General features: G+C 44.5%; 1 protein-coding gene across 2 annotated transcripts in view; it reads right to left on the reverse strand.

Moving 5' to 3' along the window:
* Positions 1–23,328, reverse strand: part of LOC128874607 (protein groucho-like) — a 147,981-nt gene extending 124,653 nt beyond the window's left edge. The window contains exon 1 of one of the 2 annotated variants that reach the window (XM_054119497.1): positions 22,424–23,328. In XM_054119497.1, coding sequence (XP_053975472.1) covers positions 22,424–22,483 — 60 coding nt within the window. In that variant the 5' untranslated portion in view covers positions 22,484–23,328. The remainder of the gene's footprint in view (positions 1–22,423) is intronic. The other variant, XM_054119496.1, reaches the window with a different exon arrangement.
* Positions 23,329–25,267: the final 1,939 nt, after the last annotated feature.

Below are 25,267 nucleotides of genomic sequence, written 5' to 3' on the forward strand. Positions count from 1 at the left end.
ACACACACACACACACACACACACACACACACACACACACACACACAAACCAGACACAAATGCCGCGAAATACACACACGTGCGCGCAGTTATCCTTCTGTGAAGTCGAATTTTTCCCGAGATTGGTTCTACCGACAGCCACGTCAATCATCCCTTTTAACAAAGAGATTACTGGATCGTTCCTTTCTCCCTTTGAACCGAACTGTTTCGAGCACGATATTTTACGTCTTGAATATTCATTAACCTTTTCGACGCTGATTTAGCGAGATGTAGATGAAACTGCATTAAACTGGATTCTAATTTATTTTGTAATAAGTATACTCGTGAACGAATGTACAAATTTTGCGGAATTATCCACTCGGAGTTAGAGAATTTTTGAGAATTTTTGTCAACTGGGTAATTCTAAGAATAATTTTAATATTCAATAATCATAATTAAAGAGAAGGTCTGTGGGTGTTCAAATATGGGCAAAATTGTTACGTATTCAAGAAATTTTAATGGCATTCAATAAAGAACAACGAATTTGAACGTTTCAATAAAAGTACATTTCAACAAATAAACTGTTAATTACGTGTGATTATTCAAATAATGCCACGTATTGTCCCAATAAAACTTTGCTCATTTCTGATCGACACTCCAAACTTCATTTTATTTTATTCATTCGCTCATAGGGTAACATTTATATTATATTATATTGTATTTAAACAAAAGTATCGAAATCAAAAATATAATGAAATATTTTTAAAAAAGAAGCGAAATAGCTGCAACGTGACAAGCATTCGTTCAAGATTATCCAAGAAGAGCAAATACGAATGGAAGCCTCCTTTCCTCCCTTCTTGACTTTTCTTTCTTCCCATGGCCGCGTGCAACACGAGCCCCGTTTCAACCCAGCAACATTTAAGAGCCGACACAATGTTCCGAGGCAACTTTGCATAAGGGTTGACTGCGTCAGGGGTGAATATGTTACAATTACTGGCAAACCGAACGAGCAGAGGGGAGGACACCGAATGGGTCGGGGTTGCCCTTCAATCCTCGACACTTACGGACAATGTCGCCCTTCCTGATCTCCCGGGGCCGATAGCGCTTTCTTTCCTTTCTTTTTCATTCCCCGGAACGCGGAGGGGGTTTGGGGCAGAAAGAACGGTCACGTCGAAATGAAATTTCTCGAGCGGGATGGCCGTCGCGCAGCTCTTACCGCCACTTCCTTGCTCGGTTCACGATAATCTCGTTATCTGACATTATAGGGTGGAGAACCATGCGTCCTACCTCCGCCCATCCCTTTTCGTCCCCTTTGGTCGCGAGGGTGCGCACGGGCAATGAAATTCGAGCACGCGGCGAAATCACTCGAGAGCATCTAAATTGCGATTCTAATCGGGTGAACGACGCGCGTACGCGTGTGTGCGTACATGTGTGCTCAACGATCTGTTTCGCTGGCCGTAAATGCGGGATTTATGCGAATCACCGGGCACGATTTGTCAAGGAGCAATGACGGCTGGCTACAAAACAACTCTTTTTTCATGGAGTTACTCGAGCATCGAATTTGCTCGACCCCCGTGTATTCCCATGTTTACGCTCCAAGGTTCCTGGGACCTTTTCGACAATTTTCATCGGCCATCTGGCCGGTGACCATTTTTATTATTGTTGTATCTGTTCGACCGTTGAATGCACTTGTAAATATAAACGTGATTCATGCTTCAGGCGGTGAGCATTTATTTGTTATCAAAACTTTTTCCACCTCTAAGGTACTCTTTGCTAGTTCCACCACTGCAGGGAATAATTTGCGAGGTAAGGTGGCGGATTAATTGCGACTCGATAATAACAAAAGATGAGAACTTAATTTCGGCAGGCGCGTATCCCGCGGTCTGCCCTTGCCGAGATCCTCTACAGAACTAACTTACGAACTAGCCATTCGTTCTCCAAAGCATAGCAACGAAAACCGTTCTCACTTCGACTCACGCATCTCTTTCACTCTGTTTAAACAAATGCATTCACCCTTAGTAACATTCGAACCAACCGAAGAAACATTCTCGCGACATTCGAACCTATAACCTGAACAGTCACCCATCGCAGTCGCGCAGCACGCACCTCGGTTCATCCGTCCAGACATACCACTTACAAAATCTGAACACAAGGAAGACGATATGGCGCCAGCTGATCGTCGCCACTGATTAATTAATATATTAATGTTGTACAACATTCCTACACCGTACGCTGAATCGTAAGATTTTTGTTTATGTATTACACGTTACCAAAAGTGAGACACAAAATATATGGAGCGAATTGAAATCATGCAAGTTCCCATTCCCGTTGAAAGAAGGAAGTAAAATCGGCTTTAATTGTTTTTCTATGTCTCGGGCCGGCCGTTAACTTGTACCTCGGGACTATGATTGCTACAGGTCGAACGGAACGAGATAAACGTAGAAGCGTGACAAGAAAGATAGGGGGGAGAAGTCTTTCGTGTCCCATGGATGTCGAGCCATTATCGGAGCTATCTCTCGACAACGGTCGACCGAGGGTTTTTAAGAGCGTAGCTGCCTTTATCTGCGAACAAGCTGCAGCTAATGTAGCTACGCGCCGAGGTCTCGGCGACCCGACTACTTTTTTTTTTTTTTCTGTTCTTTCCTTTTTTCTTATTATCTCCGAGTTGACTTCGTAGTCCCTCGAGGCAGCGTGAAGTGACCAAGAAAGGAGGGAAAATAAAAAAAGAGGAGACACCAGATACATCTTGTTGCTATGGCGTGGACAACCAGCGACGGGTAGTTTAGGATCGACAGAAAAACACCAGACGGCCATATGTCGGGATTCTCGGGTTGGATTTCTATTGTACGCGACGATTACTTGGTCCCCTCCATCGACTTCTAAATCGTAAGCCAGAGAAACCGAGGAGCAAACCTGATCGATTGTTTTTTTGAGATAGTTTGATATCATAAGTCTAAACAATTTGGAAATATTGAATGTTTATACTTGTATTCGCTAAGTGCCAGTCTTTGGAGGACACTCATAAAATAATTTTCTAAAGGCATTCAAATTTAGTCGACGGTGGTATCGTGTAATTTTTATGGTGTGATGTTGAAGCCTTGACAAAACGTTATTGATCCTCTCTAATAAAGATAACAAATTTTCGAATACAATATGTATAAACTCCACGTAAATTTTGAAGAAGAAAAAACGATGCACGGAACCGAATAGATTAACCGAAGAAGTAATGGTCTAATCAAAAGATTCCCACGCTTGATATGCGCTACATGACAGGCGTGATTCGGCATGGATAGCATGATAGACGGTCGAGAAAGAGGCGAATTTAAGGTCGACATAAATGTTCATATAAATAGGTTTAACGTGTGTAGCACTTGGAATGGAATGCGATGCGTCAGCAACTTTTAGCTCAAGGCGAGGTTCTGCGTTATGCATATGCATTTAAGTAAGTTCAACATGCAATACCGTGACATCGTTGTAATTCCTTTTTATCGTGTATGTACATACACTTAAAGGTGCTCAATTTGTAATCCAATACAAAATATGGAAAATTCTATTTGGCTTTCTTTATTCTTTCATATGTGCATATATACGAATAATTTAATGTATAATTATTCGGCCAGATTAATTGTGATAATTTTTAACAAACACGATTAAACATAAGAATATGTTTGTCGTATTAAATCCAGATTACTTATACTGAGCAAGTTCGCTATACCAGGAGTCAATTAAAATGAACGGCTAAGGTTAATTCCTCGAAGCGACGAGAGATGGAGCGGCATGGTAGTCTGACGATATGGTGGGAATAACCCATGACCTAGAGCGGTCAATTGAGGTTGGCTCTACCATAGTGGATCCCGTAAAAAATAAAGAACACTTGTAATTCAAATTTCGTTGCATTCTCAATTATATTTTTCCCGAAAACAATAGCTTGAGGAGAGAAGCTTTCATGATTTGTTTGCAGTCAAAGTACTTAACGTAAGTTCTTGAAATTTGGTACATTTATTTATTCACGTGCATAGAAAACTGTTAAATTAACTGCTGCACTGTTCGATTATAACTGGTCATTTGGAAGATGTTTCTTGACTGGAACCGACTGTACGCGCACTGCAACACTATGAATTTAATAAAACTTTGCAAATAGAGAACTGCTTAAAAGCAATTCGTGCGTGACGTCTCGCGTCGCTTGTTCCTGTTCGCGTTATTGATATCTTATCGATCCCCGTAGCATCCCGTGGCCGCAGTGTCCACGGTAACATAACGAGTAAACGGAGATACATAGGAGGGATCCGTTTGGTATCGGGCTCGCTCGACTTCGTTGATACATGGTGCTTGTATTTCTGCAACGGAATTCTCGGTGCACAGTTCCTGTCCCTCGCCCTGCCCCCTTACCCATTCTCTGTGCGTTCTGCTCTTCGAAAAGTCAGCGGAGCGTGCGCGCTCTCTTGGAACCTCGGTAGCGAATACAGATATTCGCTCGAGCGACTATGAAACTGGCTGCAGAATCGTATTGTGCCGGAGCGATCTTCTCTTCTTCGAGCTGTACGCACGCGGCAGGAATCACTTCATTCGGCGTGCATCGCACGCCACGCACAAAGCGCGCTCAGAAGTCGCATAGGTGTGCGCATACAGCAGCATGCACTGTGCGAAATATTAACGGAGGAAGCCATTTTGGATGCGTGAAGATGATTGCTGTATTCGACAATATTTTGTTTCGAGAACAATTGACTTAACGGAAAATCTGTTTGCTGGGTTTATTATGAATATTAGGTGCAGAAATTAATCTTGCGTCTTTCTATGGTAAACTTATCAGAGAGCACGTATAGTTGTAAAATCAAATGTTGAAATCTGTGTGTTTGATTAGGTATGAAGGTAAACATTGTTAAAATTGATGTTTTTAAAAATCTGTTCCACCACAAGATATAATCGTGTAGATTATAATTATTAAAATGAAAATATCTCGTCTTTTATTTCAAGCTTAACCATACCTGAGAAAAATCTAAATAAAAATGATTCTCTTATTATTCGATGCTACAATGGAGCTCACCAAGCAGATTTTCTGTCGAGACAATTGCTATCGTAGAAAAATTTGATGAGCACAGCTGTAATTTTCGCGCGAGCTCGCGGAATCTTTCACGATATGCTAGCCGCGAAGCGACGAGTGAATCGCTAACGGTAATTGTGTTCTGCAACTGCGATGGCTTCTCGCTGATTCCGCGAACGCTTGGGAATTCTGTTTGTAACAATTAGCTCTGGAGCACGGGTATTCGAGCTGCTGGACTCCTCGCAACCTGTTTAACCCTTTGTTGCGCAATGTTGCGTATACTGAACATCTACCTTTGCGAAGTATTGTTTTCTTTGCACGAAACAAAGCTTTTACGTGGGTATTTTTTGAAGTATGATTGACGTTGGATTGGCGAGAGACAATAAACTGTGCGTAAGTATTTTATGTAACATTTGTTCATGTTTGTGTTAGGGTTTTAATAGTTGTAATGAATGCAGGTAAGCAAGAGAATAAATTGTGTTTAGGTAATGAAGCACTATAATTATAATTATAATTCTTATAATAATGGTCTTGTTTATATAATATATAAACTCGTCCAAATACAAAAAGAAACTCTTTTAATTGTCCTTGTGTCCCTATTCTCGCCGTTGAGTAACGTGACGTTAATGAAATTATAACGAAAGTTTCAAAACAATTCAGGAGAATTTAGGAGAATATCTTTCCTTTCGGAGCAGTTGTGCAAAAATTGAGTTCTACTTCCAAAAGAGAGCCCAAACATTCTTTCCCGTGTTTCACGAATAACAATAAATCTCTCCGCGGAAGAAAACCTTTTCCACATGCTGCCGTGTCGACCAGAGAGTGATATATCAAGAGCAAGATTGAGCATAATGCGCTATCCGGATCGTGTTAACATATAAGAGCGCGTACGCCGCGTCCATGTACGTAGATAAACACAGAATGGAAATACAGGCGAATTGTTGAATCGCAAAGACCGAAAGAAGCGTGAAGCGACAAGGAAACGCGTGGGAGAGAGACACCGCGAGCTAAGAGAGGGAAAAAGCGAGAAAGGCGAACGTAGACGGCGAAGAAGCGAGAGAAGGAGACAAGGTAGCCCACAGATGGGATCGAGCCGGTAGTATACGGTAGCCCCCATGTATATCATTAACCTCATCCTCGTTTTTCGCCTCCACCTCGTATACCCTGTCCCATCGCCGTCACCTTCTCCACCTCCGTGGCGAGTGTAGGTCTCAACGGTCCGATGAAACAGGAATGTCCTGTCTCGCTCTCTCGCCCATCGGCCCCGGGTGTCCCTCATGGACGACCTTTCCCTCTCATTCCGGATCCCATGACTTCTCCATCCAGCTCCCTCGACCGTCTCATTCCCAATGTCTCGCTCCTACCGCAGAGATTCTCAACGGGCGCCACACGACCCCACGTGAACCGCGTTTCTTAAGGGCCCAAAGGAGTAAAAGGTGCAAAAAGACTGAAGAGCCCACGACTTCTGGTCGAGCCACAGGAAATGCTAATCCTCGAGTGACGTAGTGTCTCGCATGGACCTACCTGACGTTTGTAGACCGAGACTGAATGCGCTCCAAATCGATAAAAAAGATTTTAAATGGTAGAGGTTCCTTGCGATCTATCCTCCGGCATTACCATCGATTCAGATCATTTTCGTTCAAAAATAAATGTATTAGGTCGACTCATAAGTTCTTGCTGAAGACTGCGTCAATAGTTAATAAAAAAAAAAAAAAAAACTATAGAAATGTTATAGCGACGGTATATTACCTTCTTTTATAAAATTTAATAAAAGATAATGGGCGATAACCCATAAAGGAATTCCTTATGAATCCTCGATAAGAAAATTCAAAAAGATACCTAAAAGTTGTGCTCCAGACTAAAATACCTCCTTGAACCAATAACCCCGGATGATCCAACCACTCGTGAACAGAGGCAATGCTCGAAATGGGTCCACGAGAAGGAACGGTTGAGAAACACTGGCTCTGCTCGACTGCTCTCATTCCCGCGGCGCATATAAATCCGTCCTGCTTCCTCCGCAGTCGCTCGCCGATTTTCCATCCCTCTCCGTCGCCCTCCTGGTTGCGGCGCGGACCGACCCAGCGTGCACAAACGAGTAATTAACTATCTCCGTGTGGGACACGTGTTCCCACCGATGCTCCCCCGTGTTCCTCCGCCTTGCAACTATCCCGGTGCTTCGTCCCAGCGTGCTTTCCGCGTACCCCCGGACCCCCCCTCGGGACTCCGGACGCGCGTCTATCTTCCCGTTCCCTCCTGTACTCGGACACGCTGTCCTCTCCCAGAGCCGTTCTGTTTGCACACACGCTCTTATGTTAATTCGGCTTAACGCCCCAAAGCCCTCGAGGGTCGCGGCTCGCTTCCAAAAATTACGACCGATCACGAAGAGAGACCCCCGGAGGTGGTCACGGACGACCTCGTGGAAAATAATAGGGACCCCTCTTGTGTTGCCAGAGGAGGGGTGGCGAGATGTGTGCACGAGGGTCGCTTACCGGTTAGGGGTGAGGGGGGGGGGGTTCCCCAGCGATCGTCGTTTGGAATACTTGATGAGCGGTACCCCGAAGACTGGATTAGCCGGGGCATTCGGGTTTTACGCGTGACTTGACGTGACGACCGTAAACAGGAATTCGATAATCCGATAGCCAGGACCGTGGACTGCTCGAAACGTCCTGCTTCTTCTGCGTTTTGTACGTTCGACGAAATTCAAAATGCTGGAGGACAAGAGTCAATTTTTGCAGAGATGGACGCGGGAAGGTTTCCGAAGAGAACTACGAAGAATGGGCACACGAAACGGTTAAAAGAATTTATATTTATATTTCGGAGAGTCATATGTCACGCGAACGAGACAATTATCGTAAGAATAACGGATGTTTATGCAAATTCGTATTTTTACATACAGTGACCCGTATTAATATTCGGACACTATAGCACTCTATTTATTATTGCAATGTATAGATGACCATTATTCGGTTTATAAATTTTTCGTTGTGCGATATGTTATAACGTGTATTCTGTTCAACAGAAATGTAAATTTTATTTATCTAACATATCGAATTTATAACATACCAAGCAATTTATTAAATAATGAATTATTTCCGCGTCGCGTTAATATTCGGACACTCGATACATTTCCATATCTCTTGATTATAACTCCATTGGTCGACGGTTAAAACTGTTTACAATCTAAATGTTGCGACGTATATATTTCCATTCGTCGTAAATGCATAAGTATCCACAGTCTACTCGCAGCAATCCGAAGCGTTTCGGAGTTTCAACGGTTAATTTAAAAGAAACCCTCGTTAAATCGAGCCACCTTCTTCCGTAACAAAGATAAACGAACAACTTTTCCTTCCAATCCCGAGATGCAATCTACCACGAGGAAATTGTTTTTGCCGCGATTTTCTTTTTTCGCCGAGGGATTAGCACCTGGCGGTTGAATCGCTCGAGCAAGAATCTCAATGAAATTAATAGCAGGTTCGCGCGTTGCACGAACCGTGGCTACTTTACGTCCGTCCGCATTAGCTAAATGCTTTTCCTTCTTACACGAGACGGAACACATGCCGCGGCGATTATTTCGAGAAACTCGAGCCACCGAACCGGAACGCGATAATTTATTCTGCAGCCAGTCACCGATTCCGCCGGTATAACGAGGAATTAACACGGAATACGATTCAATTATACGGTGAAAAGCAGCAGCGCGAGCTTGATCGATACTCGAACGAGAGATAAAACCGTGAGCGACCGGGACGAAAATGGAAAAACGAGGATAAAAGACGAGCAGAGCTCGAGGAGGAGAGATTGGTAATACATCCGATTGCTTTAATGCGATCCACGATAACGATCTAAAAACGAATCCATCCAAGGGTGAACGGTATTTTTCCCTGGTGCGTTCTCTCTATTAGCGGCGAGCTCTATCCCGCGACGTTTTCGTGCCAATTTTCCATACTTTTACAAAGTGGTGATAAGATGATTGGTCGGGGACAATGGCATCGGCGTCGCTCTGTCGCGACCCGTTTTTCTATTCATTATTCTTACATACGTCGATCGCGAAAGAAAGGTATAAGAGGTCCCGAGCTAAACTGCCAACGTACATATTTCATTGCTCTTGATATCACATGCGATAGTTCGGGAACGCTCCACTTTATCGCGGTCAAAATCGATAGAATAGAATCCGAACCTTGAGGCTTCCGTGGCTTAGAGTTTTACAGTTCGAAATGAGAGTTACAATTGCTCGGGCACTCTTTTGGAAAATATTTCTCAACGCTACGTGTACAATACGCGACACTAATGTGCTACTTTGAAGACCCAACATAGACACAGAGTAGATTTGGAGCACTTGAACAAATGTGGCGTTGTCTCTGCCAAATTACTTGTTTATATTTAACAAAATTGGCGCAGCTTGAATGTACACGAAGTACGAGTACAACATTTTAATTAAACTTGTGAAACTGCAAACGGAGAATTGAAAGATATTAATCTCGAGAAACTGAAAGATCGCGATAAAAACCACTGCAATTTATAAAGGTCGCCAGAAACCATCTTCTTGTAGAACATTAGCTTTGACTCGATACTTTCACGCAAAACACCCTCGACACAGTAAAATACCGAGCGGACACTCGACAAGCCCGCATTCTCCACCTCTGTATCCACAACTTTTCCAAGTCACCGATAAGACAGCTCGCCTGTAACCATTCGACGGTGTTAAACTTTAACACGACGGCCAATTCATTACGACGCCATGCGTGACTGAACAGGTGCGAACGCGTTGGCCAACCCGCGGAACCGAACGCGAAATTCAACATTTTCGCTTGTACACTTGTCGCTGCGTTTCCTCGTTCCGTTTTTCTCAATTGATATCTACACGAGTTGCAACGCATCGAGTCGCATTCCACGGTATAAATACGAGCATAATCTGTCGAAGAATGTATACACAGCGAAACTCGCAACACGCCTAGCCTTCCCAAATAAGTTTAATAGGTGGAATATTTGTACAAAAACTGTTCTTATTGTTATTTATTGCATGGTGGTCCCTTTTTGAAATTTACTAGAAGCTGGTCGAAAGGATATCAAACAAATTGTTGGACTGACTTCAAATTTGAATTGTATACTCAGCAATGATCCCTCTATCGCCTAATAGAATTTCTCGAGGACACGGTAATTAAAGCTTTCAGGTTTCTGTGTATAACGTACACGCATTCTTTCTGAGGGTATACTATGGTAATAACACCAAATTAATATAGAGTTTTGAATTAAAATCATTATATATCGAATTAAGTGCGCCATATTACTCCAGCATCTGCGCACGTAATTTACAAAGACCTTAATATACCCTGTGTTTCTCAGGAAATTCAAAGCATAACCAAAATATATCATGGCACAGCATTCCTACTCTCTAGTCAAGTATCTAACCATCAACTTCAGAAAGAAGTCTAATCAAAGTCTGATCACGAATCGATTAACTCTATAAAACACAAAGTTGAGAAATTTATTCAGGAAAGTTATTATAAATATAAAAAGATGCGACTGTAGCAAACGCTTTGAGGCTTAAATTTAAGATTTTTTAAAAAGTGAAGTTAATCGATTTGTGAACGGCTCATTTTGCAGATTACAAAGGCCATTTTAGTCAATGAAAAGAAGAATCCACGGCCTGCAGGATCTACAACGAAGGATTTTCTCCTCTAGGAAATGTTATACCGTTTTTCGGGGAGCACCTGGACGACACACTTGCGAATTTCCAAATCTCCCAGGCTTCTGTGTGCGACGTATACACAAAGAAACATTCTTTCTGAATACGTCTGCCCGGCGGCACGCTGGTTTTCCGCAAACCCGCCGCGCTATGCAAATATTTGCCGGACGTTCGTCGGGGCTCGGGTGTGCACCTTCTCCTTCTCCACCTCTGGCATCGTTCTCTCCCTGGTATTCTCTTAGACCGCGTCGTCATGGATACCGTCTTCTACATGGCCGTTGGACAAAGGGAAAGGGAAAGAAACGTCCAAATATTTGGCTTCGACTAGCGCACGGACACTAATCAGTTTCTTTTTGGCGCAGGACACTGACACCGCCAGATCCTGAAACTCGCTAGACGACATTCGGGAATATCGTCGCTTTGGGAGATGGCTGGGGTCGCGAGCCTGTAAATCGTTGCGAGTGTGTTGGAGATTTTAATATTAATTATAATTTCACCTTACAAAGGTACGAGCAAACTTAAACAAAGACTTGGTCGCTCTGAATGCTTCCTAATATGGTCTGTTAAATTCAATACACGGTGTGTCTAATTAAAATCTTCCTACAAATTCCTTTCTCTTATTTTAACACGTCTCCAGAATTTTTCTTTATCTAGAGTGAAGTCTTTGAATCTACTCTGATCATTTAGAAGGAATGCCTCTGTGTGTGTACGTGTCCCCAGAAGTCTGAGAGCGTCGGAAATTCACAAGTGTGTCGTTTAGGATCTCTGGAAAAACGGTAGAATGTTTTTCCATCGGTAGGAAGACTCCCGGATCCCGAGGCGGTCCGCGAAAGAAGAAAATCCCTCGAGTGTTGCTCTCGCAGAGTCTACCTTGGAATTGTCGGCCGTAAAAAGATTTCCACCGGCGGCATTAGCTTCGCGATGAAATCCACTTCGCGCTACGCCGCTTTAACTACCGAACCATTATCCGTTTCTTCGCAATCGTGGTTTTCTGTTTACACGGACGGTGTGTGTCCGGCTCGAAAGTGTGCGCTCAATTATTTCACGCGATATCGAATACGTGTCTGCGCAGGGAAAGTCAAGAATGTTTTTTGAAATCGTAAGGTGTGGATATCTTGAAATCACCTTCGTTTTCTAAATTGAAATAGATGTACGAAGTCGTACGGGTAGGTTGATTTTGAATCGATTTGTAACGAGTCTGGCTACTCCGAATAAGTGAGAGAAATGTGAGCAGGCTGTGCTGCCTTATTTGGTCGTGAAGAACAACGAACTATGCAAGAGTACAAATTTAAGGAATATAAATTTGTATCAAATTTATTTTAGTATATAATTGACATAACCGTTGTAGGTTATTTCTGTACAATAATTAACTGTTATAAGTTATAATAGATTTGCAATATAAATTCCATAATATGTTTTTTAATAATGTGTAAATTTCTGATAAGTTCCAAAGAATTCAATTAAAAAAACCAAAATTCTTCTTGCAATTACATTCGTTCTCCAAAGCTATTCAATCTTCGTGTTAACGACGTATCCTTAACGACAAAGAAACTAATTAAACGTTCCGTTTCTAATTGGGCACCCTGTACAGTTTTACTCCATCACCTTTGTGTCCTCCAAGTCGCTCATAACGAGCTGAATGACACATGTTTTTCATCCATTTAGATGCCACGAACATTGGCAATAAATTAGAAACGGTTAACAGCTCCCAGTAATGATCCTCATCCGTTGTCTAACGATGCAGCGCGACGCAAAACACAGGCCCGATACGGGATACTGTTTGAGAATCACTGCTACAAGCTGAAACCAGTGGCGAATTTACCGCAAATATTCCTGGCAATATCTCGTAAACGGTGGATCAAAACTGCATGTTATTCGGTCCGTGGCATCACCTTTGATGCACGCCATCAGAGGGCTATGATCAGCGGCGGATCCCCTTAAGCTCTCAACCGGTGCTGTGTAAATTCCTACGCACGGAAAATCCTTTCAAAGTCTAGAGTGGAGTCTACCGGATAAGCCCCTTGGTACACTCCGAAGATAAATTTGATGAAATTAGCTCTGGTTAATTAGGTTGCATCGTTTGATGGACTTAAATGTCGTAACTTGACTCTCGGGTATTGTGAATGACGATAATGCGCAATGACTGGTGAATACACGATACAATACTCGAACAAGGATCGGGCATCTTCTTTCCTTTTTCAAGCCTTGTTCGGACCTAATGGATGGCAACTGGTGTGGGTTGTGTTAAATGTACCGACTACAAACTCCAATTTAATGCTTCACTACTTACGACTGCATTTGTAATATAATATTCCATTGACGAAAGACAACGTTTAAGAAAATCACGTAACTTATAACCCTCGATTCTGATGTTACTTGACATACAGATAGAGTACGATGTATAGATCCAGAAAGATGTTGGATGCTAATCTCAAAGTTGTAGATGAAATAGATTTATGAAAAGTCGTAAAAACATAATAAATATTGATTACAAATGTGTTTTGACTAATAATTTCACCAAGTCTGTAGCACCGCCACTGTATCCAATCTGATCTGATTTGATTGGCCGCAGTGGCACTACCTATGACCTGGCAACATTTCTATCCAGATCTTCTGACTGCCAATGAAAAAAAACAAAAAAAAAACACGTGCAATATTTCGCAGTGCTCCATACATGTGCCAAATTTCATCAGAATCCAAGATTGCGAATTGGGCGCTGCCTCTTGGCAAGCTCACCCTTTCACCTCTACGAGAGGTCTACTATATCTGCTAGATTGATTCTTGAATTCAATCCATAGCAATTAAATACGCTACCGATCCAAGATAAAGAACGACTGGCATTCCTTTGCCGCACTGATTCCCATGGAAATGTCTACGGAACTAAAATGTATTTAGTTATTTTTTAATTCTCTAAATAAGAAAACCTCGATCACGAAAAGGACTCCGTTTCGTTTGAATTTCGGAGTACATTTCCGAATCGCCATTTTTCGTGGCCCCGTGGGATAATAACCCTCCACCCACCCAACGCGCGGCTGAGAAATTACAGAGTCCCAAAGCGTCCAGGATTAAAGGACAAAGGAGGGGGGGAACGGGCGATCGAGGATACTCGTTAAGTGTATATCCGCAGCGTGCGTGCTGCCAGCAGCGATAAGTAATACCACGATTGTGAGTCTTGGCCCGACGGCAATTTTACGGGATTGGAGAAGGGGGTGATATAGAGAGAAAGAGTGAGAGAGAGAAATGTTCGCAGTCACGGAAGAGGAGTCATGGAAACGAAATACTCCGGTGTGCGGCCGTGATGTAGGAGCCAGGAGCAGCACAACGCCGAAGGAGGGGGGAACACGACAAACTGCCAAGCCTAATGCCAATTAGTGCCATTCTCCTGTACGAGCAGGTCCGAGGGGACTTCAAGAGGCTTCCTCGGACTTTCTTTTTCCCCTCTTGCCACCTTCCACCCGAGGTTTACAAAGCGGTTAGGCGTATTTATCGCGCTATATACATGCACGGATGTATACGCACGCACACGTGTCCAAGCGTGCGTGTGCGCGGCTCCGCCGTGGTGTGTCTCCTTGCCAAGTGCCTTCACGCATTATTCGAGGCGAACGTGCACGAAATACTTATGTACTCGCGCATTCCGCACGGAAGGCGCTCGCACACGCGCGCAATTCATCGTTTGTCCACGCATAGGCATGCACGCGCACACGTGCACGAAGCTATTCTTCTGTTTTTTTCTTTGGAGGCAGTTCTTCGATTTATAAAGCCGTGACTAACGAGCCGTGAAAATCGTGGACGGTCCTTCGTATCGGACCCCCGTACGCAATGATTTCTTTTTTTTCTTTTATTCCATCGTCGCTTTCTCGGAAGAGAGCAAAAGAAGTTATCGTCGATGCGAACGCACGTAATTGCACTTGTAATCAACGGATCGGGCAATTATCGTAACCATAAATGTTGCGAATGATTAAGATCGGATGAGAACGAGGATAAAGCACGAGGCGAGTCCGTTTGGTAGGGGGGGGGGGGGAGAGAGAGAGACCGGAGAGAACGTAATTACCCATTATGGGAATTCGTGGAAAAGATTGAAACTAGGATTTAACTTACCGCTTTATGAGCCGGAGGATTCTGGAGAACAATAGGAATGCCAGCAATAAATTTCAACGTACGCTTTTTCTTTCGACTTAATTGTTTCTCGCTGTGCATAATTGAATATATCAATTAGGGAACCGTGCTACAAAGAACCAGCTGATGTTCGAAAGACTTCCGTGTGAAATGATTCGAACAAAAATACCAAGCGCACTTCAAAACGTACCCAAAATATTCTCAAAGATAAGAAAAAATGAAGTAAACTTTTCCCTGTAAAACAATTGCGAAGAACATTTAATATTTGGTCTTGCAATGCGGTTTCCCCCCTTAACGAGTCCTCAAACTGTTACGAAAGGAATCGCCTCTCCGGCGCTTCATTGTGAGGTTAATACTAGAAGCAATTCGGGCTCACGAGCGGTGGATTAACCGACGGGGGGAAACGATCGGGGAATAACTGCCGGAACGAGATTGCTGGGGCCACGTACGTAAAGGAGACGGGATCCTTTCGAAGGAGTTAAAACGAGGAGAGCGAGAGACGGCGGAGGTAATTTGAGAGTTATTTAAACGAGGACCCCGCCGAGCCAGAAGGGGGCAGCGAGAGGAGCTCGTGGAAGCGGAGTTCCATTCCACTTGGAAACGCATGCAGACGTAAACACAATCGCCCCTGCACAATGGGTTATGTTCCGAACACTCGAGGACCCCTTGTAGCTTGGTTAAAACGGACAGTCTCTGAAAAATCTCGAGGAGGACGGAACGAAAACGTTCTGCGAGCTGGGCTATCTATAGTGGGCGCTGCCACAATGTAAATAATTCGCTCAGAAAAACGTCGCGAGTGGGCAAACAGGGAGGCTCGAATATCTCACGAAACGCTAGCAACGAAAGAAACGAGCCACTGGCGCGAGCGAGTCCTTAAAAGTACATTTCCACAATGGGAAGTTTATTGGCCGCCGGGTATAAGGGAAGTTTTAGTAGGTGAAATTTTCACAGTGAAACCATTTCGATCAAATAAGAATTTTTAACGCATTAATACTATTTTGAAGTGCTTTAGAAAAATAGTGATTCAATTTAATTCTACTTTCCACCTAAATTTTCCCAGTATTTGGAGAAACACTGATTCTACGCATAACGATACGAAATAAAAATAAAATTATATTCTTTATATATTCACGAATTAATCAATGTCCAATTCAACCCATAAGTGGTTTACTCAACAGACCTCTTACACGCCCTCGCAAAATCCCCAGTTACAAATACCGTAAAATTTCCTCTGGGTGCTCCACCGGGAACGGTTTCTATCAGGCAAATTCCTCGATAAATGGTTAAATGGAATAAACTAAACGCGCGCCAAAGGCCGTTACACGAATTCAACCATCCGCTCGGAATACGGAGCAAACAGGATCGGTTGTTGCCGAAGCAGCCTGGAAATATGAGAACAAATACCGTAACTAGCACTCACAATTCGGACGGGAGATTGCAAATCTGGCAAATTAACTCAGGGATTACGGGAAGAGTCGAGGTACATAACGATGCTCTCCAAACGGAGTAGCAACAAACAAACCGGTACGGAATAATTGAAAAGCAATATAAGCGTAGCGGCGAGGGGGGAAAAACGAACCCGCCGTGGGATTTCGATTAGGATGTTCCTCGTTGGAACAGAAGACAGAACAGAGGGGTGGCAAAGTAACCGCGAGGGTCCACGGCTAAAGCACTCCACGCGGCCCTTCCTCCTTTGCTCTCCCAGTGGACCAATTTACGGCACCCCGAGGACTCGGGGTATTACGCTTCACGCTCGGGGGTTCGTTTCTGGCCATTGTTGCGCCAGTCCGGGGGATTATTTCGGCAAGGGAACTCTCGGAAGGGCGGGGGGAGGGGGACGAGGAGGGTTCTTTCCAGTTGCAGTCGTTGGGCTCTTTCGCTCAGCTACCCCCGGATTATACGTTTCCCCGAGCACCTGCAGCTAAACTGTGTCCCGCCTCGTCTTTTTTCGAAAGTGAGAAAGTAAGAGGCGAGAGAACCCGTGGGGGTAAGGAGGGGATCCTCGTCGGGCAATCGCTTCTGATTAATTCGCGTCGATATCGGAGGAAAACCGTTTAAACGTAATAAGCTACTGCCGAGAGCCTCGGACCTCTCCGTATTCCTCGGCTATTGTCGATCGAGTATCGGGACCCATTAGGGACTCCTACAAATGGCTATTATAAACGGGAAGCCACCGATAATGACCGCCGTTCAACGGATTTAATTATCCGTGCTTTATCGAGAAGAAAACTAAATAGACAAGCGTTCGCTGGCGAATCGGACGTCTTATCGGTATCTACTTAGAGGACCAAACACGGCGTTTCTGTGCCGAGAGAATCGTCTTTTTATGCTCCTTTTAGATTACTCTGCGCGCAAACACTCGAGGAATGATGACAAGTATTGCAACGAGAGACGTAGAATTTATTGGTTTTTGGATATTTATAACGCCTCAGTGAACGGAGATTACGTTTCTTTCGTTAATTATAATTTGAATTTAATTGCACTGGAAATCTTACACTAAACTTGCTAACGAGTGTACTAACCATAATTTGAAATCGTAATAAAAAAAGAAAGATAGAAGCAGTCCGGAGGAACGCGTTTTTAACCGTTGAGTAAATTTAATAACCGCCACTTTATCGAAAAGAAAAAAAGCTAAACGGTCAAGTATGCACGAGTAAATCGGACGTCTTATCGGTGTCCATTTCGAGGGCCAGAGACAGCCTGACCCTACATATAACACAGAGAATCGTCTTTTCATGCTCTTCGAAAGTTCTTATCGGGAGTATAAACCGCCTGTGCGCGCTGGCTTCCTTTTTTTACGGCACTTCGATACGTTCTCCCGACACGACGTTCCCTTTTTATCGGCCAGATTTTTATGGTTGTACCGTTTCGTGTACAATAATACAAGAAGCGGCATAAGCGAACCCCGAGGGCAGCGGTTGAGCGAGTAATGGAAGAGACAATATGTCGCGTCAACTGGGAAAGCAATTCGCACCCCAGGTGCCCGGATCAACGTATAGGAAGATCAAATTTGGCCGTGCTCCATCGAGTTCGGGCGGACGCTATATCTCGCTCGTATAACACATGTCGCGCGAAAACCATTTCTTCCGGTCGTCGTGTTCCTTTACTCTGGCCAATTGTACTGGATTAAGTAATAACTTCACGTACACTTCGCTGCAGGATCGTATTTCGTGCTCTTCTGCGTCGTTCGAGCTATGTATGGCCCATGTACGTGTGAAATTTGTCATTTTTCGTACGTCGAAAATTTCTACTCCATTTTCACAGTTCGTGTCTTCGAACAATTCGCGTTTTACGATCTGGAAACGAATGTAATAGTCGATTTCAAGTATAATAGAAAATTGCTGCTATTATTCGTTACTTGAATTTTGATATGAGAAGCTTTGGCATTTTATAGTCTTGATTTTTCTATGAAAATAAGAGACTATTTTATATCTAAATTCTGAAGGAATGTATACCCAACCAAAAAATCAAAACGTCGATAAGTGCCTATTACCAAGGCAAGTGACGACCTTAACTTCCACCGACACTCCAACATTACCTGTATGTTTTCATTCGATGAACAATTCTTTCAAAGTTGATTCCCTACTCTTACACACACTTAACGCAATTTTTAAAATAACGGAATATCCATGAAACCAATCTGCATTACATTTACAACAAATATTTCTTTGCAATTTATTATGTCTATCGGTACGGTCTGACATACATTAAAATCAATACTCGGATTGTCTAAACGCGGGCACGAGGGAGTTAAAGCAAAAAATTACATGGAAAGTAAAGGCGGATGTAAACATAGAACGGTAATATACCGAGAAGGTAGGGGGAAGTAACGTAGAAATTAAAACAATCGGTTCCCCTAGCGTTCCTTTTCTCTTTCGCTGGTGAACGAGAAGCAGCAGCGTGTAATTACCGCGAAGCGGGAGCACGAGAATCGCGATTCCACTCGGCCAGGAAACGTATAATGGGAGTATAATGCGTGAAATTTACCGGGCGCATCAGCATAATGGACGACGTGACGCTCAAGATATCACTGTGATTCTGTATTTCCGTGCCGACAGCGCGACTCGATTTGCCTCGTCTCGCCGCGTGCCACCCGCTCGCATGCTTCAACAACGCATTATCGTGTGCGCCGCTTGCAGACGGCTCCCGAAGCTTAAAATCGACCGATTATCGTTCCCCTTCCCGTTTCCACGGAAACGTTTCCCGCTGTCACGCTCCGAACTTCTTTTCCTTCGCGGAATCCCAGCGCTTTGTTCGTCTGCGAGCTACCCTATAACGCGGGAGGAAAAAGAGAAACCGTTGTATACGCGACTCTCGACACGAGATTTTCAAAGATTTTTCAGCCGTGCACGCGCAGAACTGCATTTACGCCAAGCATCGGGGCGAATGGAGCCGATTAAACGTATCAATATTTGCCGAATCAGAGCTCGACGCCGAACCGTACGGCCACGGTTCGGAGGAAGGTTATGTTCGGTAAACTCGCGTTGAGTAGTCGTTTATTGAAATCCTAACGTTTTTATTGCTGTGCAGCCTCGTCGGAAAAATTTTCATCGATTCAAACGAAATATTGCTTCGACGGATAATCGCGAGCATTAATCGGGATATCTGCACAAATACAGGGTGTTTTAAATTATGTGGTATAAATAATTCTGTTTGCAAGTAGTGGAGGAGATTTGAAAAACATGTTCATTTCTTTTAATGGAACCTTGTATGTTTTTGTCCATAATATAATAGGATCAGTTTCGGCAAATTCGCTACTTGTAATACGTGGTCGTTTGTTGTAATATTAAACCTTAAATTGGAGTTTGAAGTACAAGTCTAGGATCGAAGACGAAATGAACGAAGGGAGATACTCGATGCCTACAAATTCATGTGAATTATGAGTCATGTGAGTCAGCCACTAAAAGGTTCGTAATGCAAAGGGTAAATAATGAAACAGCGTAAACAGTTGTTGCATTTGCAAAACTGATGCTCCCAATTCTGAATTACCAAAAATGAATATAAGAAAAATGTTTTACTCGCGAATTCCCAACGCAGAAAAATCCTGTTCTTTCCGGAAACCCTTCCATCGTGCGTTTCTCCTTCAAAATTAAAAAGATCACCGTTCCAGGCTGCGTAATATAAAAAGGATGCAAGTACGAATTCCTCTTTTCGAAACTCAAAGCGAAAAGACCCTTTGATACCGGGTGCACGTGTTTTGCCACCAGCGATACCCATCCGTAAGCGACGCAGCGACTTGGTCGGAGCAGCTTTCCGTCCTCGTCGGTCTGTCTCTTTTCGCTGCTTCGTAGCACTCGACGGAGTCACCCTTTTCCACACAACATTGTCACCGCCTTGCGAGGGGGATACGGAGCCACGACTCATTCACCAGCGAGTCTTTTTTTTTTTTTGTGTTGCTTCCTCGGTCTCGTTCTGTTCCGTGTTCCTCGCTCTCCATTCACTCCGTTGCTCACCACGTGCTACAATATCGCCGGGCCGCATCCGGTGTAACGCCTGTTATTAGGGATGGGCCAGATGAAGCTTTCATTATTCTATCCGAGGGTCCCTTTCGTCCGACAACACACCGTTATAGCAGAGAGTAATGGCTGATTTCTTTTTGCTTTCGTGTCTAATTATTGTTATTATCGGTACGAGGTGGATATAATGGCAACGGGAATAATGTAATTCTTCCCATGAACACTGCCTTTACCTTTCAGCGTCGTTTTAAATGCGAAAACACCGCTCGCGGTATTAATACGCGCTCTCGGGCAACATTGTTAGCCCCGCATTTGAATAAATATATTATATCCATTTGTCGCGGTGAAAACAGCCAGCGTTCCGTCTCCTTTCCGTTCCCCATTCGTCTTTTTCTTTCTAATACAAAGACACATGATGTATATGAAAATTCTAAACAATACCAACGACCGTATAAAAATGTGTTAACCTTTATTGATTCGAGAGTCACATAACACTTGACAAGATATTTTGTTTCGTATCTCGACAGTTTGCTTTGCGTAACAACTTAGAGATTCATCGTCAAGAATGTCAGTAAAACATCGTGGTTTACCTAGCAGTGTTTGCAGACGAATGTTATCTCACCGCGGCCGTCTTTCGTCATTGTACCCGTGATTTAGTATCGAAGATATCAAAGCTGACTTACTGAAATCTTCGATAACATTGATCTCCAAGCTTAATGTTACGCGAAACAAGTTTTTCAGATAGGGGAACAAGAATATCTCGTTATTTTGGATCTTGATTCATTTTAACAACTTTTACCAAAGGCTTACGTTTATTATACAAATTACGGTTTAGAGTTCTTCTAGATGTGGATACAAAGAGAAAGAAAAATAGTCAATTATAACGAAGACAAATCAAACATATAGGATATTTTGTTTAAATCGGAGTGGTTAAATATCTCGTAATCTATTTGACATAAAGACTCCAATGAATCTTTACACAAAATTTGTTTCTGTAATCTCGATTATGTACGGAAACGTATACAAGATTGGAAATGATTTCATTGAACCGTTTTGTTCATAATAAATCAGTGATTAAGGTCTTTGTCCAACGTTTTACTCGAGTCCCTCCTTAATCGCAACGGCCATTGAAAAGACTAGACGTGAAATCCGTGGGCCGAAGCTGAAGACGCGTAAAAAAAGAGGGGGACTCGCGGCTCATCTTCGATTCACGGATCAATAGGTTCGCCGCGACCGAGACGAACTGCCTTTTGCACGGTCCAGTGCTAACCTCGAATTCGTGACGGGTTAGCGAGAGCGCGACGCGACGCTTTGGCGCGCCCCGATATCTCGAAATCTCGAAACGAGTCGAGGTAGGTACACGTATGCGCGCACGGTGCCAGAGGCACGTGTATCCGACACGTATACACAGCCCCGTGCATGTAATCTACGCGCGAACCATGATAAATGTGTGTACCGCGACGCACGTGACCGCATTAGCAGCAAACCGACGAGGGCACGAAGAAACCGTCGTTTGTATTATCATCGCACATTCGGTAACCGTCTATGTACACCGAGTTTCTATTTTCATCGAATGTTTTGACGCGCGTGTTCCCTCGGCAAGGGTAAGGCATACACACATACACGCGCTCCTGCGATCTTGTTTCACGGAAGTTGCGCGTACATCGAGAAATTCGTGCGAGAAGTAATCCGATAGACGATCGAAAGGTGTTACACTGGGCTTCTACGCCGCTGAACGTGATCAGAATTGCGAGCAGAGAGAGAGAGAGAGAGAGAGAAAGAGAGTCCTTACACGTTGAAACTCGAGCCAAGTGTAGCTCTTCGAGCGAGATCACCTTACGACGTACAAATCGCTCAAACCGCGTAACAAAGGCGCGATGCTACGAGAATCGAACGGTAAAACGTTGCTTCGAATGGTATAACGCTATATTTACGATTCCTGCATCGCTCGACGCGATTGCTACAAAATTTGGAGCGAACGTATGGGTAGTAAAACATTGCTTCGAATGGTATGACGCGAGTGCTCCAAAATTTCGAATGAATATATTAACGATAGAACGTTGCTCTGGTATAACGCGATATTTACGATTCCTATATCGATCAACGCGACTGCTCCAAAATTTCGAGTGCAAGACGGATAGTTTAACTTACCGGATGCCTGGCAGCGGCGGCAGCCACAGCAGCAGCATTGATTCCTGCACTGGGATACATGATTCCTTTCCGTTTTCGAACTAATAAAAAATATAAACACTTTCGTATGCGTTCTGAAATCACGCGAACGATACACACTTCATGTCACGCGGCACCCACCAATGACAACAAACAACAACACAACGATAAAACAAACCACCGATTCAAATCGCCCGCGTGGGCTATAAGAACGACCGACCCTTCCGACGGCTCTGTCTGCGATTCTGTCGATGCGATTCGATCGAGAAGGTCCCCGCCTCGGATGCACGACGATGATCCATCGGTGTGTTTGCCATCCGCCACTATCGCATTCTCATCGAAAATAATATTCACCGTCTCGGACGATATCACTCGTGTATCACCACTTAATTTTATCACTAGCTACGTCCATCGGGGTTATATATGACACCGACGCCAACCACGAAGAATCCCGTTGGCCACGAAGAGCGTGGCGTGCCCTTTTTACGGTCGGTAAAACAGAGCGATATAATCACCGCGTTAAGAATTCGCCACGAAGGCACCTTTTCCTCACGATTCCCCCAACCACGGTTTCACTTCTTCAACGTGGATACACCATTACACAGAGACACTGCACTTAGTTGTTTACGAGCGAAAGGGTGGCCCGCCGCCACTTTGAGGTTAAGTTTACCAACACTAGCACCCGCACACGTCTTTCCGTTGGAACGCCGAGAGGTTCTCTGGCATCAAAGGACCGTGGGTCCGCGAATCGAAACCCGAGCACCAACCCAAAGAAACCAGCGAACGCAAACGCGGAAGCAAGCTCGGAACGTTTAAAGCGCGCGCACGAGCGGCGAGATCAAACCTCTCCCTACAACGGCCTCGGAGCGACTGATGGACGAGTAAGTGGTGGGGATGGTATCCCCTCCAGAGCAATCTTTCTACCCCCCACCCTAACAGGCCGTTACTCCACAGTTAAACCCGCCAAGCACCCCCTCGAATGTCTCTCCTCGTTCCCGACGCTCGTATTAACCGGCGCGATAGCTCCTTCACAATTAAGTCGCGTTACGTAAGGGTCTCGAAAAGGCGAGCACGAAAATCACGGCTCGTTAAAACGTCGGTACGTCCTTCCTCTTCCCCTCCTACCCCTCCGCCGCCACCACCCTCAATCCCTCCTCCTTCCCTCCCGCGCTTTTTGCTTTCTGGCACTCTCTATTTCATAGCACCTGTCGTGTCCTATCGTATACTTGATCTGCTTTATCGACTAGCGACGAGGCTCGGATACGTCCACCGTGATTTCGGGCACGCCGTTGACACGACGAATGACCGGAGCATGCCTTCGGGGCCGTTTTAGTTGACCGTAATTAATCGGGTTCGAAATGAACGGTTATATTCGCGTTAACCATGACGCAATCAAACGATACATCGATTCTATTATACACGAGACCAGCACCGGTCTATGTTTACACGCTCTCTGTACGTTTACTTCATTGGCAGCAATTTTTTCTCTCCTTCTGTGACCTGTGCCACGTATCAACGTTGCAAAATTTTCTGGCGGCGAACATTATTTCTGTACTAATGGGAGATGACTCAACAGGCTCACTCATCAAAGCGTTGATTGCGTTCGTTTTTTCCATTGCTTCGAAGCCATTATCGCTGATACCGCCGGCTAACGAGTGTGTGCAAATAATGTTTGTTGACTACATTCGACTACCTTTGGAATCTAGACGATTCAAAGTATCAATCTCGAGAAACAACCGATGACTAAGGGAACGGGGTTCTCGGAATACTTTTTTTTTTTTTCGTGTTGCTCCATTATCTCTCCGACGGATACTTGGCTTTAACGGATACGATTGGGAGAGATACATCGTTACCCCTCGGCGATATCGTAACGCGAATCGTGTATTCCACGAGTGTATACGTCCGGCGATTTTTGCAAGTTGAAGCACGAAGACTCCGAAGCCCCGAAACTTTTCGGTCCCGCGGATACGGTCGAATAAACGAGAGGACAACACGGCGTGCCATGCATACGCGTAGGTATTAGTTGCTTCTCCCGGTTCGCTCAACGTGTGCAAACAAATCGAAAGTTTTTCGCAAAATGGCCGTCACCGGGCTGACACGGATGTCCGCATAAACTCTCTCTCTCTTTCACTCCTCTTTTCCCGTTCCCTCCCAACCGCCCGTCGACTGGCTGCCTCTCTCGCCACTCGTGATTTCCCTCACTTCCCATACCACCACAAATATGGCGCCTCCACCCGTTTTCCCAACCCCTACAACGTGCCTGTATAAAGCGGGAGCGAGAGCGAGAGGAAAAGGAGAGAACCCGGGTTGTGGATGGAATACGTACACGCGCATCCAACGCGATTGTGTCCGAGTATCCGTGTGTAGCGAGTACGATCCTATGCGTGTGGCAAGGGGGTGCCCCTATGTGAATATCGCGCAGCACACAGTCCCAAGCAGTTTCCTACTTGATTGCCGCTATCGTCCGCTCGCTTCGTAAAGGAACTGCTCCGCGCGGACTGTTGCCGTCGCCTCGACCAATCGGAGCTGCTGTAGCCGTAACTTGGCCAGTCACGAACTACGAAACCCCACCATCGGCACCGACAGCCGCAAAGAGTCGAATGAAAGCACGACCTCGACCAATGAGAGCGATACTTTTTGAGCTGACACTGGCACGTCGAGTCCGCGCGGAGCGTTGCTCGAGCCTCACGGATGTTCCTATACGGAATGAAGGTGCTACGCGAAGCCGCAGCGAAACATGAAAAATAGAGGGCTACATGAGGAAAAACACGGCCCGGGTTGGAAGGGGGAGGGTTCTGTGGGATGGATCCTACGAACCCAGACACC

Source organism: Hylaeus volcanicus, chromosome 4 (assembly GCF_026283585.1).
Source record: "Hylaeus volcanicus isolate JK05 chromosome 4, UHH_iyHylVolc1.0_haploid, whole genome shotgun sequence".
NCBI lineage: Eukaryota > Metazoa > Arthropoda > Insecta > Hymenoptera > Colletidae > Hylaeus > Hylaeus volcanicus.